Source organism: Hippoglossus hippoglossus, chromosome 7, assembly GCF_009819705.1.
Source record: "Hippoglossus hippoglossus isolate fHipHip1 chromosome 7, fHipHip1.pri, whole genome shotgun sequence".
NCBI lineage: Eukaryota > Metazoa > Chordata > Actinopteri > Pleuronectiformes > Pleuronectidae > Hippoglossus > Hippoglossus hippoglossus.
Window position 1 is genome coordinate 14,590,386 of NC_047157.1, and position 17,336 is coordinate 14,607,721.

The 17,336-nt window shown below is 43.0% G+C and overlaps 1 protein-coding gene across 4 annotated transcripts in view; it reads left to right on the forward strand.

Moving 5' to 3' along the window:
• dip2ba (disco-interacting protein 2 homolog Ba) overlaps nt 1-17,336 on the forward strand; it is a 44,964-nt gene that overhangs the window by 17,860 nt on the left and 9,768 nt on the right. For 2 of the 4 annotated variants that reach the window (XM_034591088.1, XM_034591090.1), the window contains exons 2-25: nt 5,568-5,639; nt 7,085-7,240; nt 7,396-7,521; nt 7,752-7,988; nt 8,082-8,210; nt 8,563-8,574; nt 8,939-9,058; nt 9,558-9,755; nt 10,311-10,402; nt 10,480-10,590; nt 11,369-11,492; nt 11,833-11,942; nt 12,343-12,445; nt 12,735-12,799; nt 12,908-13,001; nt 13,487-13,606; nt 13,742-13,856; nt 14,314-14,453; nt 14,567-14,703; nt 15,430-15,510; nt 15,603-15,730; nt 16,449-16,563; nt 16,797-16,998; nt 17,207-17,319. In XM_034591088.1, the coding sequence (XP_034446979.1) occupies nt 5,568-5,639; nt 7,085-7,240; nt 7,396-7,521; nt 7,752-7,988; nt 8,082-8,210; nt 8,563-8,574; nt 8,939-9,058; nt 9,558-9,755; nt 10,311-10,402; nt 10,480-10,590; nt 11,369-11,492; nt 11,833-11,942; nt 12,343-12,445; nt 12,735-12,799; nt 12,908-13,001; nt 13,487-13,606; nt 13,742-13,856; nt 14,314-14,453; nt 14,567-14,703; nt 15,430-15,510; nt 15,603-15,730; nt 16,449-16,563; nt 16,797-16,998; nt 17,207-17,319 (2,900 nt within the window). The remainder of the gene's footprint in view (nt 1-5,567; nt 5,640-7,084; nt 7,241-7,395; nt 7,522-7,751; nt 7,989-8,081; nt 8,211-8,562; nt 8,575-8,938; nt 9,059-9,557; nt 9,756-10,310; nt 10,403-10,479; nt 10,591-11,368; nt 11,493-11,832; nt 11,943-12,342; nt 12,446-12,734; nt 12,800-12,907; nt 13,002-13,486; nt 13,607-13,741; nt 13,857-14,313; nt 14,454-14,566; nt 14,704-15,429; nt 15,511-15,602; nt 15,731-16,448; nt 16,564-16,796; nt 16,999-17,206; nt 17,320-17,336) is intronic. The other 2 variants (XM_034591089.1, XM_034591091.1) reach the window with 1 other exon arrangement.

Sequence of the window (17,336 nt, forward strand, 5' to 3'; positions counted from 1 at the left end):
GGCCAGACCTCCAAAATGCTAGCATCTACTGTTGCCAGATTGCGTGTGTTAAACAAACGCTCATATTTTGTCCTGACTCAAACATTTGTCTCTGTTGTCAACCTTCTCTCCTCCGCTCTGATAGATAATTAATATATTATCAGCATTTGTATTGATAATAGATATGATACATACATATAAAACTTGCTTAATTTACTTCAGTTTGTGTATCAGTACTTTTGAACATATTTCATACTGATAATCTGGATCATTTTAGTCCCTGTAACTGTGATATAAAATGTTCACAACTTTTTCTTTAGTCCTTTGAAAAACCATATAGCAACGTCCAAATTAACAAAATATCACCACAAAGAGTATAATTTTATTTAGACACTATAGAATAAAACGTGACACAACAGATATTTTCTATCATCACATTAGGCAATAATATATATTCATATTGCAGGGCTCTACTGTGGTGCAGTGTAAATCCTCTTGTGTTTTCACTATCTGCTTCCTGGATTGCTGAAGGAAACATATTCATACTGTGTAGTATTCATCTATGACCCACAGTGCATACTTAAAAAATAACTGGAGGCCCTGTCACACCGTTTCTTATTCAAGAAAATGAACTTCGATGGAAAACTTTAGCATTGAAATGTGCTTCACTGAGCTTCTCATGCAGAGTCGCTTTTTCCCAAAAACTGTTTTCACGATCCACCAAAGAAAAAGAACCATCACAGTGTAAACGTTAGTAGCAAAGGTTGCTCTTATTGACTGGGGGGCCACACCTGCTTTGTTGTTGAAGTTTTATGTAAATATCTGAGACTTTAACCACAGCGTCATTTGCTGATAGTGGCAGCTAGAATTAAACTACTTGTCAACGATTCTTTCAAGTCCTCTTCTAAATCCAGTAGTCATTGAACTCCTGCTAAATCAATGGTAAAAGATTTGTGACAGTTTGTTTGTGGTTTGTTTGTGTGTGGGTGTGTTCCCTCATAACCATAATCTCAGCTTTTCCTTCCCAGGGCTCTGTGACTGTACTTCCGCTTTATACCACTATTCATTACTCATCATTTATTCACCACTGAAGTGGGATTAGGTTTTCTCCTACGGTTTGTTTGAGAAAGCCACACTCAGTCTATTGTTGATAGTAAGAAACAAAAGGCGTACCAGCTACAGAGAGTCAGAAGATTACTCATATAACGAGACATTCATTTTTTATATGAGTAATTTAACTTGAGAACAGCTTGTGTTTGTCTTGCTGAAGACAACATGTGCTACAATCTGAATGTAGTGAGTTATTGGACAAACGTGAAGAAGGAGGTTCTCTGTAGTTGAGGGATGTAGCAGAAAACAACTTCACAGTCAGCCACCATAAATATTTCAGTGTGATTTCAGTGTGATGTAATGACAGTGGGGGCCCGGGGGGCATGAGATGTTATTCTGGTGTTCATGAAGCCACTGATTTAGATCTACCATGCTGGACATCAGTTAGCGCTGGAGGCATCAGTTCATTCTATTCGTCTCCAAGCAGTTGATGAACAATGCCACATTCACACAATATGATTTGAGTGTAACTATGAGCAGTCGTTCACATCGGCCTCGTAGTGGTAATTCCAAGTCAGGGATATAGCGTCAAATATCTCCCACTTGGTGCAAAGAACTACAAAAGTTTGACCTGTCAGAAAAATGTCATCAGGCAAGTTTAGGGGACCAATATATATGAGTGTGTGCAATTTGATGCAGATCCAAATAAAAATCTGGATCTAGTTCATTTAAATGTCTTTTTCTTTCATTTAAGGGTCTTAGCAGAAGTATGCACTCTGAGTGCCCTTCTAGTTGAAAAAGGTTTGAAGACCCCCAAACCAGAATAAATTAAAGTTTTCCTATTCTTCCAAATTAACTGAACATTGCATGAATGCTTTACTTCAGGCAAAGTTTTCAGTTTTTCACAGACGAGCTGCACAATCACAAAAGGCTCTAATGTGCCAGATCAGACCAGGGAATGCGGGAGCTCAATGCGCTATAATTATTTATGTAACCTGGACTGTTGTGTGTGTGTGTGTGTGTGTGTGTGTGTGTGTGTGTGTGTGTGTGTGTGTGTGTGTGTGTGTGTGTGTGTGTGTGTGTGTGTGTGTGTGTGTGTGTGTGTGTGTGTGTGTGTGTGTGTGTGTGTATCCCCTCTGTGACCCTGTGCAGGCATCTGTGGGAGGGTCAGCCCTCTGTCTGACCTGTCCAGAGGTCAACCACACCTGTTTTAAAGGAGGAGTCAGATAGTCACTGCCATCTTCATTGATCTCCGACACACACTGGTGACAGGAGGAAGGATTATAATAACATGTTGCTGAACATACTGGCTCAACCATGTTGAACTGTCCCTGGACAAAAAGAAACACCACACACACACAGTCTTGGTTTGACACACTGACACACATCTGACAGAGCAGGCCCTGTAATGCCACTCTCGCTCAGGGCTCACTCAGCATTAATTCCGCTGTGTACTGAAGCCCCCTTTAACCTGCACCAGCTGTGTATATACACACACACACACACACACACACACACACACACACACACACACACACACACACACACACACACACACACACACACACACACAAACTCACGTATATTCACTTCCTGCACCTCGGGGGTTTTTGGCCAGTGAGCAAGCTTCTCCTGGCCAGTTGGCCCTCCACGTTAGTATGGTGCTCACCAATCAGCACATTCCTCTTTCTCTAGACAGACTCTGGGAGACAATTTTGGCAGTGCAAATGCAGGGTGGGGTAACGCTCATATCCTGTCCCCTGACCTCAGATTACACACACACACATACACACACACACACACTGTACTGTTTTGCTCCGGCTCGCACTCAAAACACCACATTCTTGCTCTTTAAACACACAGTTTTTCCTCTGTTTCGAAGCAGCTGTCACACTCAACTCTTTTAAACCCAGAGCCCTTCAGCGTCTCCCTGCCTACACTGTCGGAGCCAGTGTGGTCGTGCCAGTTTGTGCCTGTTGTTATGTCCCACACTAATACAGTCTCTCCTCTGTCTGTGTTAATGACCTCCATCCCGCCCGCCCCCCCCTCCCTCCCTCCCTCCCCCTGTCCCCACTTGGGCACCAGAACTGGGCTTGACAGAACCCGGTCTCCAACAATAATGATGCTCCAGTCCTCTGCAATCAATTCGCTGTTGATTGCAGTGCTTGCATGTCTCACTGCGAGTGTTTTCCTGGATATAAACAAGCCCGTCGCACGCCTAAGGGAAGGAGAAACAATGAAAAAGAGAATGTAACACACATTTGCTGCTGTGTTTTTTTTTTCTCATACCGAGTAGATTTGGGGCCAGTGTGTGTATCCAGGCATGAAGTGCTGGGCCGTCCCACTTGAGCCTCCTTTTACACAGAGAATGACAAGCGCACAGCACTCAATCGCACTCCCTCTTGCTCCCAAACTTTCTCGGACTTTGTTTTGCTGACTTTTTCTCTGCAAGTGTTGTGCACTCCGTCTCCTCCCCCACTTTCCCACTGTTCCTCTCTCTCACAGTGTAGTGAAACCTTGAGAGTTTTCTGCATGTGAATTATCAGAAGTAAGGGAAAATAAAGTCTGCAACCCACACTGGTAATCTACATACTCAGTCCTGTGGGGAATTTCTTTTCAGATTCTGTTGTTTATTCAGGCAAACACCACACGCCGGTGGATACCGACCCGAGTGTGAGAATGCTCTTAAGTTACAACACAGTATCTGAGTCACACATGGGACTCCCCACCCAGTACCGACATATCCAGCCCACCCCCTTCCAATCTGCTGCTGAACTTTGGCTCCCCCCTCTCTCTCTCTCTCTCCATTTTCTTTCCATTGTTTTTTCATACGCGCACCAGGCCATGTTTCTTTTCGCTTCCCCCAGTGACTCTCATCGTCCCCCCCCCCCCATAAACCTTTCCTCCCCTCTTACTCTAACTCCTTCTATCCTCCATCTCCATTATCTTTATCTCCCTCTCAGTAAGGCTACCTCCACACTAATAGGTTTTTCTTTTCGACTAAAGCAATCCCTGTCCACATGAATGTTTTAGCTCTGTATCATTAATATTCTCCGTCCATACTAATGCACCCAAAAACGCACATCATGTGACCATTCACGTTCACTGGTCAGGTGCGTGCTGGTGTAACCAGGAAGTTTCACAAAATACTACAAAGGAGAAACAACAATTGTGAAAAGTAAGATGAGGGATTTCTGTGCACAACGTTGGAGTGGAGTCGTGGGTGCGAATTCGTGTGACTGCTAAACTAAAACGGGGCCAGCAGCATTTCCAAACTTAGTGAAAACTCCAGCCTAATGTGGACAGCAGCCGTAATCATAAAGCAACAGTGATGCATTTTAAAACTAAAATGTAGAAGTGTGGATGTAGCCGATGTTTGGCCTTGTTGTCAGGGCTGAGTGTGGACGAGGTATCAGGGTACTGAGCCTAAGCAGCCCTTTGGCTCACTGCACTTGACATAGCATACAGTGTTATCACAGGACATTGAAGAAGGGGAATAACTGAGAGAGTGGGAGATTGCTGTAGTGGGATTGTTTGTGTGTACAAGGGCAGAGTGTGTGTATGGTAGTTAACAAGACTGGGTGTGTCTTGCATGCATGTTTGCTCTACAGGCAGACTGTGTGTTTTGGGGTCCCAGTTAAGTGGACTTTGTCCGGCCTCTGTTGCTCTCCAACAAACTATGGAAGCAGTGGGACTCCTGCCAGTCCAAGGGCGAATGAGGAAGGGGTGGTGCTGGGTGTACAGTGGGAAGAAGAGGGGGGAGGTGGAGGAGATAAATGTTTGAGTCTCATGTGAAACTGGCTCACATGGCTTCCTTTTTGGTCTGCTTACTATCCCAACTGATCCCGACAGCCTTCAGTTTTGCTATTGTTTTCTTCCCTGGAACAGTTATCTGCTAGTTGCCCTAATCATATTTGGGTTTTGTAGCTAGGAGGAGGGTTTTTTTTTGTGCACTCATCATGTTTATTCACCGGGGCTAATGTAAGGCCAAACAATGGCGTTATCTCTGTGCCTTGTTGTCAATGGACTGAGCCGTCAAAATGTTGAGCTCAGTTTAAAGAGGATTATTATTATTATGACTCAACTGCTGCGAAAGTATTAGCTACAGTACAGCTGTGTGTGTGTGTGTGTGTGCGTGTGCGTGTGTGTGTGTGTGCGTGCATGCATGTATGCATGCGTGTGCGCCCGCGTTGTTACCGCTTCTGGATTGTGTGTGGACCAGTAGACCTCATGGGAACCGAAGCTTGGTCCCAATGAGGCAAACCATTGTTTCTGAGGTCCAGGTTAAGATTTAGGGTGAGATGTGACTTGTAGTTAGGTTAAGGATAGAGCTAAGCTTTTGGTCAGGTTGTCCACAATGAATAGAAGTCAATGCAAAGTCCTAAAAGGAATAGCTGTGCAAACCTGAATGTGTGTTTGGGAGGAGAGCTGTGGTACCTCATCTGGCTCATGTGTGTTTGTGTGTGCAGTTGTCCGTTGTTGTTTGTGTGGTAATTATGGCTAACATAACAGTGTGGTGTCGCTGTCCTCTCTCCTAGGTGACATCACGCAGAAGGGCTACGAGAAGAAGAGAGCCAAGCTGCTGGCCTCCTGCATCCCCCACTTGCCAAGTAAGACCAACTCCACTTCTGCTTTTTGCTTTTTCCTCATTTCTCTTCTAACTCCTCCTTCCCCCTTTTATGTGTAAGTGTCACCTCCTCTGTCAGAATTTGTGGCTTTGGCCACTGTGAGATGCAGAAACTTCAAAGTAATTGCATCATAAGAACTTGTCATCTTTTCAGTAAAACAGTAGTTACACATCAAATGCGTCTTTGTGGTCTGTTTTGAGAAATGCACTGAAACCGCTTCATAACAACAGACTGTCCACACTGTGAGGGTAATTCTCTTTGTCCAAGTTGTCCAAGAGAATTGCTGGCTTTCTGTGGCACTCTAGTGGCCAAAATGGGAACTGCAGTAATATATAAGAGCCACTGTATCCATCAAAACCTCTGTTTTTGTAGTTTTAAGTGTCCTTTTTTAGCCTCATGAAAACAGATTGTCCACTGTGTGTGTAATTGTCTTTGTCCAAGTTGTCCATGGGAATGTCTGGCTTTCTGTGGCACTCTAGTGGCCAAAAGGAGAACTGCAGATACAACATCTACTCTTCCCCCAACAAAAAACCTCTGTGTGTCAGAGTTTGTGCAGCCGTTGGTAAACCAGCACACACAGTTTCCTTTAACCAGTGTCAGTTTATAAACAGTCACAACAGAAGGGAAGTAGCAAAGTTTCACAGTATTGCTATGAGCCAGTCACCTTTGGTCTCACTGGTTAGCTGATCTGTTTGGATTTTGTCAGCTGCCTCGCATGAGGGTGTGGCGCTTCCTCCAGAAAAATTGCACCACATTAACATTGACATGAAAAAATCCTTCTTGTTGTGTAAATGGGAGCTAATTTTAAAAAGTGGAACACTTTTCTTCCTTCACGGCTAGTTTAACCTTGGTCTGCTTTGGCTTGAGCCACCACATGATGCATGTTTTGTGAAGTGATGTACACCCTGAGGGACTTGAAAAATAACTATATCTCAATAATTTAATACTTAAATTTAATCTTTAATGTTGTAAGTGAGCTCTGCCTTTTGCCTTATTGTGGACATTTAGCCCCCGATGTCGCATTAGTTACTGGGTCCCCCTCCTGCTCCTGCAGCCGTCCCCTCAGGCCCACTTATCTCCAAACCATCGTCTCTACAGGGACTGTGTTGCTCAGGCCCTCAAGGAAGTGAAGACAGATGACTATAAACATATTTGGTGGAATCAACCTAGTTTCATGTACTCTATGCAATACAAGTTGCATCAGTCATGTACATATCCTTATTTCACTTGATGTTCAGAGGCACTGTAGTGAGGCTATATTTAGGGAGCTCCTTTGAGTATCATATAATATTCATGCCTACATGTACATGCACGTGGCATTATGAAAATAAGGGTTGTGCTCTGTCTCATAATGAATGTCTTTTTTTTTTTATGTTGCCATACATGTCTTTTTATTGATGTTCAATTTACCTTTCTCTATTTCGCAGAGGTGGATCTGTCTCTTCCAGATGTCCAGCTTTCCCCAGGCCACAGTGCGGACCCCAGCCCGAGTCCTGAGGCCCCGGGCCCCTCCACCTCTTCAGCTGCCAGACACCACCGTGCACATCGCAGTGGAGGGGCCAGAGACGACCGCTACAGATCAGGTACACAGCTTATTAAACACACTCTTAAATGAACCACTCCATAAATAATATTAAACTCCATCCAGCAGGAGTCAAATCAGCCTGTCAACGTACATTTTTTCCTTGTAAGTCTTTTTAGCTCTTTTTATTCTTACTCTAATTCTTTCTTTCTGTAGACATCCACACAGAGGCAGTGCAGGCAGCGCTGGCCAAACACAAAGAAGAGAAGATGGCGCTGCCCATGCCAACCAAGAGACGCTCAGCCTTTGTCCAGTCTCCCATAGAGACCTGCACACCTCCAGGTAAACAAGGCTCTCATGCTCAGAGGGGAGCTGGTTGCTGTAATCATTATGTCATGTATTGTCCACACTACTGAAGTGCTCTCAAGCAAGACATCTGCAGGGTACAACCACAAATATGTCCTCTGGCTAAAATAGTGAAAAAGAATCTAAAGAGACTCCAGTAAATAAAAGATGAATCAGGATCAGAAGATTATGATCCATTGATGTACATTTCTTTCTGTGTGTATCAGACACATCTTCTGCATCAGAGGATGATGGCTCATTGCGCAGGAAGGCAGCTCTCAGTGCAGTGCTGGCCCAGAGCCTGCAGAGCCCTGACTACTGGATCAACCGTTCCGTCCAAAGCTCCTCCACGTCCTCGTCCGCCTCCTCCACCCTCTCCCATGGAGAGCCCAAGACCCAACCACAGCCCCAGCCTCAACCTGCAATTTCCTTGTTGGCCGACGTACTGGCCCACACGCGCATAGGTAAACTTCACTGATAAATAGCTAACAGATATATAACAGTGCTGGTTGGCTATTGTTGTCCCTTAGATGCTCACTTTCTCTCTTCTCCTCCAGAAAACAGTGTCCCCCCTGATGTGACATCCTCCACTCCCCAGGAGAGAGGGTCCAGGGTTGACCTGCCTCCAGCGGTCAGGGGCATGAGCCGTGGACAGAGCCGCTCCAGCATGCTGGATACTGCTGATGGTACACTCACACATGGATGTCTACAAATGTCTGATATATATGTGGTTTTGTAGGAAAATCTGTAAATTTCTGTTCCTGAAACTTGTGGAACGTGGTCATGTATTTCCTGCCTCAGATCAGGAGGTTAAACTGTTTGCGGATTCTAATTATGGCAGTTGCTGAATGACATTTTCTGTTTTGCATTGACTGTGTGACTCACAGCATTGTGGGGATCAAATCAGTGAATGATCTACTCATGTTGAACATCATCCTCATGTTTCTGTGTGGTGAATGCTGCTAATTACAGATATTTTGTGTTCTTTCTTTTGGGTCCATTAATCCTGTCCCTGTCTTGGGTTTACATTTAAAAAAGGAAAAAGAAAAGGTAATAAAAATCGAAATCGGGGATGGGGAGGGATGCTGACGAGGTCCAGCTCAGCTTGCTTTCCAACCTGGAGTCTGTCTATCTGTCTTTATGTGTGTCTCGTGTTGTAGGTCTAAATGTATTGAATCTCCTGTATTTTATTTTCCTAATGCTCATCCAATCTGTGTCTCTTCGATAACCTATTTCCCTTTCGAATCCTTCCTGCTGCTGATTCTGATCCCGATGGTGTATTAGTGTGTAGGGTTCTGTCTGTCTGAGGGTGTATGATAAAGATTTGTGTTAGATTAGACGTGCATGTGTTGTGTGTCTCAGGCCACTTGTTTGCATATGTTTATGACGGTAGTTGTTCTTGGTGTTTGTCCAGGTGTGCCTGTCAATAGCAGGGTGTCCACTAAGATCCAGCAGCTGTTGAACACACTCAAACGGCCCAAAAGACCACCACTCAGTGAATTCTTCCTCGACGACTCTGAGGAAATTGTAGAAGGTGAGGCACATAGTGTGTATATACAGTTTTTTATGGGATGGGGGGCAGTCACAGAAATATTCACAAGTGTAAACCTTAACACATTTATCATGAAGATAAACTTATATAAGAAAGTATATCACAATTTTTTGGATGGGTGGCTTCATTTTAAATCGTTCTGGGTGTTAATTTTGTATTTAATAACATAGCCAACATAACAAGGAAATGCTATTTATGTAGCATTAATGGAAGCAAAATTGTCAATAACTACCAATATATAATTTTGCACTAGCCAGAGATAACTATAATTTTAAACTAAACTGTACTGGTCAGGAATTACATGGAAATCCTTTGCTATTAAATTGTTGATGGCAAGTTTGCATAATTACTGAGTTCTGTTTTAAATTACCCAGATTCTTGTCACATGTCACTTATGCTGCTCTAGGTGTTGTGCAGGTTTACACCCTTATTCATTGTGTCTTCTAAATATCCACTTACCCATGTCTCTTTTGATGCCCAGTTCCTCAGCCGGATCCCAACACCCCGAAGCCGGAGGGACGTCAAATCATCCCTGTAAAGGGGGAGCCCCTTGGAGTGGTCAGTAACTGGCCTCCTGCCCTGCAGGCTGCTCTGGCCCGCTGGGGGGCCACCCAGGCCAAGAGTCCTGCCCTCACTGCTCTAGATATCACTGGCAAACCCCTCTACACAGTCACATACGGTGAGTGCAATAACTTGTTCTATCTGTGCAATAACTTGTTCTGTGCAGTGTCCACTCTATTCGGATTTGTCACCTTATTTGAGCATTGTCTTTACTTCAATCCCCTTATTTACTTTATCCTATTTTAACATTTGTATAGCTTCCATTTCTTGCTTTATCGTACACTTTACAGTCTCAAATTATATTGTAACAATTAGGCATTTACAGGCTTGCTCAACACAAACATGTTATTGTACCTGTACAGTTACAATAAAGATTTCCTGAGTCACTTGAAGGATCACCTCAACTCATACTGATATCAATGCAGACAATAAACCGCAAAGGGTTTTTCAGATATGTGTTCACATGTACATATAAACATATCCACCAAATGTAAATGTGAGCGAGTTCAGCTGAATGATTGCTTTTCGGCCTGAGCAGAACAACACCTACTGCACATTCCCTCCCTGTGTGGAGGTGGTTTGTTGAGTTGAACTCTCCTTGATCAGTTATGCAACACTTATACATGATAAACTACAAACAGGACTTTTCAAAACTCTCTTTTCTTCTCTACAGGCAAACTATGGAGTCGCAGTCTGAAGCTGGCCTATACACTGCTGAATAAACTGGGCACCAAGACTGAGCCTGTCCTACAACCCGGAGATCGGGTAAGAGTCTGTCAGTCACCACTCGATGTGTAAAGTATAGAGGAACATGAAGAAAACTAAGTGTTTCTGTCTCTCAGGTGGCGCTGGTGTATCCCAACAGTGACCCTGGAATGTTCTGGGTGGCTTTTTATGGCTGCCTTTTAGCTGAGGTCATCCCTGTACCCATCGAGGTGCCACTGTCACGACAGGTAAAGACATCACTGTGACGTCCTCTGTGGTGATCAATGTGAAATACAGAACCAGATGTTAATTAGACCATATATAGATAGAGAATGATGCATGTTAGGTCTAATATTTATGCCTAGACTATGACAAAAGCCCAAAGTGTCGCTGGCTACATTGACTTTTACATTTTTAAGACAGTGTCAGTCTCTGTTATCTTGGTTTTTATGGCAATTAATGAAAGTTAAACCAGGTTAATTGTGACTGAACAACTATTTTATTAAAGCACTAAGCCATTTGATGCCCTGTTTGTCAGAGCTGTGCCAATTAATTGATTAGCTGATCGTCAGAATAATAATCTGCAACCCTTTTGATGATTTCGGACTTGTTCACATAATTTTTTACTCAAAACCGCAAAAGCTTTTCTGCTTTTTGTTTTTGGTATATTTTTGGAAACATATTTTTCTTCGGGGTTTATTTTGGACAAAACAATACATTTAAAGTCTGAGTCTAAATTTGAGAATCAAAAGAAAATATTTGTATATACTACATAGGAGATAAATAAATGATTAAGGGAATTATCATCAGCTTAATCTGTAAACTATTAGTTAGTGGAAGTACTAATTTGTGCATCAGATGTATATAATACCTCATTACTCACATATCCACATAGACCATTTGTATTCCTTATATGACCGACATACTGACAGTGAGGGAATCTTCATGGTTTTTAATTGCCAGGGTTTTGTTTACATGTGCCTCCCTGTGTGTCATAAGTCTCCTCACCTTTGTCGCTCTCCGCAGGACGCTGGCAGTCAGCAGATCGGCTTCCTGTTGGGCAGCTGTGGTGTTAGTCTGGCGCTGACCAGTGAGGTGTGTCTCAAAGGGCTGCCCAAGACACCAAACGGAGAGATCATCCAGTTCAAAGGTCAGTCAGCCTAAATGCACCATCGCCAATGCCGCTGGCTCAGCAGGAGTCATATCTGTCTCGGTCTCTGTGGGAGCCATTAGGGAAAGACTCATTAAAGGGAAAATACAGTTTGATGTCCCAGGGCAATTTAGAGGCAGAGTGTGTGAGTGGGGAGGCTGTGTAATCTCACTGCTTGTTAGTTATTGGCTGTTTACCTTTGACCTTGCAACAGGGAAGTTGCTGGGTGAACATTGTTGATTTAGTTTGGCTCCAAATTAGTCTACCTTAACACACTTTCTTTGTGTCAGCTCAAATGATTTTGTATGTTTCTTTGTGGTGTTGTGTTCATGTTCACCAGGTTGGCCAAGGATGAAATGGGTTGTGACAGACACCAAGTACCTGACTAAACCATCCAAAGACTGGCAGCCGCACATCCCCACTGCCAACACAGACACCGCCTACATAGAGGTACATCTTTAAAACATTCACTATTTAAGTAGTTTTAGAATTTTATTTGATATATTACAGAATGGTGTGGTTCCTATTTAAAGATATAATATGTTACAACTCTCATAACTCATTAAAATGTCTAAAAAACGGCTAGACCTATGCTACATATTTTGTTGATTTGTGTACTAAGATTATTCAAACTCCCTAATTTTATTCAAGGTAATGGGACATTTTATTTTGGTCACTGTTTGGTCCGTCTCTGCCATACGTTCCGGGGCAAAGGGGCGTGAAGATGAAGGAAAAACAAACTGTTAGCCTGTCAGCTGTTTTTCCTTCCCCTGTTTTTATAAGTCACTAGTAAAAGATCACAATTATTAATTTCCATTTGCTGCTGTTTTTTGTGTCTCTTCCACCAAAGTACAAAGCCAGTAAAGAGGGAACAGTGATGGGAGTCGCCGTATCCAAGATCTCCATGTTGACCCACTGTCAAGCCCTGACCCAGGCCTGTAACTACTGTGAAGGTGAGAGCTCAGCACTTAATCCAACATAATATCTCCTGCTGTATCTCTGTCTTACTCTGGTCTGTCTGACAGTGAGATGCTGGAGCAGATATAACCTAGGCATTAACACACACAGTTGTCAGCTCTTGAGTGCATCTGCAGGATGTTTTATCAGCAGCTTGTCTTTTCTCCTGCTCAGAGAGAATCAGTCAGAAACACATGGCATGAAAAGATGAGATAAGACTGTGATTAGGATTATTTGGCTCGTGATTGTACATTGCTCCTGATTCTATGTGTTTTTCTGTCTTAGGGGAGACACTGGTCAACGTGTTGGACTGCAAGAAGGATATGGGCTTGTGGCATGGCGTCTTAACGGTGAGACTGAATACAAGAGTTTGTGCGATTGTATTGTATGTCCAGACCAGCTGATCACCTTTTAACTTTGTAGCATATTGACAACATGTGTTTTATTTTTTCTTGCAGAGTGTCATGAACAGAATCCACACCATCTCAGTGCCATATGCTGTCATGAAAGCCTGTCCTATGTCGTGGGTGCAGAGGGTCCACATTCACAAAGGTTCAGCTTATATCCACTCTTACTTTTATAGTATAGATGCTTTGAATAATAGTTCTCCATTAACATATATCAAAATGCAGGTCTTTTGCAGGTCTCAGCAGGTTGCTTTTGCATCTTGGAGAACTTGTGTCGTCTGTGGATTTAGGCCGTTTCTAACCCATAATTCATTTATAGACACTACTCATGTGAGAATTCAGATGTCTGAATCAGCTGGCGTGGACAATAAAAGGGTTTTTACTCTGCCAGCTTCCTAATACAAAGTCTGTGGTAATAGAGCAGGTAATTGTCTGGAGAATTCACAGGAACGGGGCGTGTTGATGATATTACTGTCATGTGACTGGCCTGAAACCAGATGACTGACTGTCCGACTCATCAAGTTTCTGTCTCAGAAATCAGAAATTAGCTCCAGCCAAGAATAGAAATATGTACAGACCAAGATAATTGCAATAAAACTTATGTAATATGTCCTCTGTACCCTTTCATAGCACGTGTGGCCTTGGTGAAGTGCCGGGACCTCCACTGGGCCATGATGGCCCACAAGGACCAGAGAGACACCAACTTGTCTTCTATACGTATGCTTATTGTGGCTGATGGAGCAAACCCATGTACGTCTCTTCTCCTGCTCAAATACCACACCTTTAAAATAAAAAACTACTATGGACAGTCATTTGATTTGAATTGTGGATTTTGACTGTTTCTTCCCTGTTTTGGTAAGATGTTCATTTATTGTTTGTTACCAGGGTCTGTGTCGTCATGTGATGCCTTCCTAAATGTGTTCCAGTCTCACGGTCTGAAACCTGAGGTCATTTGTCCATGTGCCACTTCTCCTGAGGCCTTAACTGTGGCCATACGCAGGTACCCTACATCTTTTCACTAATGTGCTGCTGGTACACGCATGCTGATATTCTGGAATCCAAAACTTGTGTATTTTTACCTGTAAACAACAGGAGTTACTCTGCACATTATATGAACCACAACAAGTCCCTATAATGTGTTTAAACTGGGTTTAAACCAGCTGCACATTGTGACTCAGACTTGTTTTGTGCATCATCATTCAACAATATGTTAGAGTTCCTGTCTGGCTCGCTCACATTTATTTAAAGTTCTATTATCATCATCTTTATAGTAACTGCAGGAATCTGTACAATCTCTTTTAGGGCTTGTAAGAATCGTTTTAGTTAAATATAAATCCAAAATTGAAGGTATACACTATATAAAAATTACACAAAGTAGGGACCAAAAATGAATAAAATAAGATCTATACAATTAAAATAATGTTTATTAAACATACACATTTCTGCCTTCCCTCCAGGCCTGGTGCACGAGGAGCTCCACTGCCAGCCAGAGCCATCCTGTCCATGGGCGGGCTGAGCCACAGCGTGATCAGGGTGAACACAGAGGACAAAAACTCTGCTCTCACTGTTCAGGATGTGGGCCACATTATGCCTGGAGGTTAGCAACTGCAGTTGGTTTTAATTGGCACTACCTAAGTGCAGTAGCTGCCACATTTACTGTGCGGTAGTTTATCAGAATGCAGGTTGCTAAGCACGTTTTGTGTGTTTCAGCTCTGATGTGCATTGTGAAACCGGACGGGCCTACACAGCTGTGCAAGACGGATGAAATAGGAGAGATTGTGATCAACTCTCGGGCCGGAGGCACCATGTACTATGGCCTGCCTGGTGTCACCAAGAACACGTTTGAGGTCTGTCAAAGTATAAAAATCATGTATCATCAACTGTCTGCATGACTCATTCCACATCTGTTCTTTATACACTGATCACAAGGTACAATTTACCTACTCATTACCCCTGAGGCAGTTTTGGGTACTATGGCAGGTGTTTATATGTATGTCTGTAATTTTATCACCAAAGCGTCACAGCCGTGTAAGTTAGTCATAAAATCTTACAGGTGTGTATTTGGTATTCGGTGGCTGCTGAAAGCCACATTTCTTGTCTCTGACCTTGGGCTTCATTTGGAGCTCAAACACATCCCTCCTCAAAGTTATTTAACACTTCAGAATAAACGTCCTGTTACTCTGTCCATCTTTATGCTGCCACTTGTCAGATGTGTGCTGGCATCAGCTCCACTTCCCCTCATTCATGCCTAGAATGTGCTCGTTTAGAAAATGGATGGATAAGAAAGAAGCACTGATTCAAATGATCCACTAGGTGGCGCCAGATGTCTGCCATTGTATTTAGTCTCTCACATAAGACTCTGTTCACACATCCTCGCAGTTATTTGCCCAAACCACCTTTATTCTATCTTAATTTATAGTTGACAATAAACCAGTCTCATACAACAACAAACATTAACCGGCAGTTATATTACGTCACTGTTTTTTTTGGTACTTTCAAAATCTAATATCGGGTGGATTTGACTATACTGTTCACGTTGGAATCCAGTGTTTGATCTCAATGCTAATCTGCAGGTGATCCCTGTCAACCAAGCTGGAGCACCCATTGGAGAAATTCCCTTCAGTCGAACGGGTCTGCTGGGATTTGTAGGACCGGTAAGCATGCACGAAAAATAATGAGTCAGTAAGGAGAAGGAAGTTGGCGAGACTTGAATTCCCTTGCTGAGGTAAATCTGTGTGCTCCACAGGGCAGTCTGGTCTTTGTTGTGGGGAAGATTGAGGGGCTGTTGATGGTGAGCGGGCGACGTCACAACGCAGACGACCTGGTGGCCACCGCGCTCGCAGTGGAACCTGTCAAAACAGTTTACAGGGGGAGGTGAGACACTGACTGCTCCCTGTGAGCCAGTGTGTGTCTGTGTGTGCAATTACACCTCACAAGAGTGTGCACATAGACGCACAGGTCACACTGAACATTGCAGTAATAAATGTACCCATGTATTTTATTGGTAAAGTAAAAAGAATAGCTCCAGTATTAACCCCCAAACTGAAAAATCCATTGATAGAATATCTGAAGGTCTTTGAATTAGTCACCTCAAGAAAAGAACATTGAAGGTATTTAACAAAAAAGTATTTTCGTAACTTCCATAGAAATTATCATAAGTTGTACAATTCTATGAGAAGCTAATTAACTCATAAAGAGGCAGTTTGAGCAAAAACTGAAAATATCTTTAATTTACAACCTATTTTTACTAAACAGGCTTTAGAAAATCCCTCTGGCTGCTTAATCAGTTAATTACATCACTAGGAATGATTGTTATATGCAGCTGTAGAGTACTAACAACAAGATACACACACACACACACCCACACACAGATTTGTGTCAATGCATTATTGTATTTGATAAGTATTTGTTGGCCTTCTCGTTTTTCATCATTATCACCATTTTACAGGTATGACTGTGAAAACTGTATTTATGTAATTGCATTCTAATAAGTCTGATTTGGTGAATAGTGCAGAAATGTTGCTTCAGCACCGTGCATCCTCTCTCTGTGTGGAAGTTTATAGAGTTTGTTTTTGTGCTCACTCCCGTGCAGGATCGCCGTGTTCTCAGTGACAGTGTTTTATGATGAGAGGATCGTGATTGTGGCGGAGCAGAGGCCTGATGCCAGTGAGGAGGACAGCTTCCAGTGGATGAGTCGAGTACTACAGGTAAATCACGTCTCCCTTAAAGATATCACATAACATGTTTGTATATTCTATGATATTGTTTTGGACAGAATTTTGGTGTAATCACTGAACTCATACACCAATAAGTATTGTGTTTCCCTTTTATGTCTTTAGTTAAGTTTGGAAGTCCTAATGGATGAAATTAAAGTCTTGTTCCTAGTGAAGTTGGACGTAATGTAACATGAAACACGATGTGGTCCATATTCCCTGCACAGGCCATCGACAGCATCCACCAGGTCGGCCTGTACTGCCTCGCTCTCGTTCCAGCCAACACCCTCCCCAAAACGCCGCTTGGAGGCATCCACATCTGTGAAACCAAGCAAAACTTTTTGGAGGGAAACCTGCACCCATGTAATATCCTCATGTGCCCACACACCTGTGTTACCAATCTGCCCAAACCACGGCAGAAACAGCCAGGTAGGCCGCCTCAGACTATACCTAACAGTGCTCACTATAGAAATTGCAACAAGGAGAGAGTATCAGATATTTTCACTTCGTTTGACTTGTTGTTTAATTGAATCCATTCATCATTTTGAGAGCTAATCCATCAAATCCGGGTGGATTTTGTTTCTATTTAGCTTCTATTATTCAGGAATGTAACCCTGATTGTTTCTGGTTTGTTCAGTGGATGTGGGTCCAGCTTCTATGCTGGTTGGCAACCTGGTGGCAGGGAAACGTATCGCCCAGGCTACAGGCAGAGAGCTGGGTGTGGTGGAGGACCAGGATCTGATCCGAAAGGTACTGAACCCCAACCT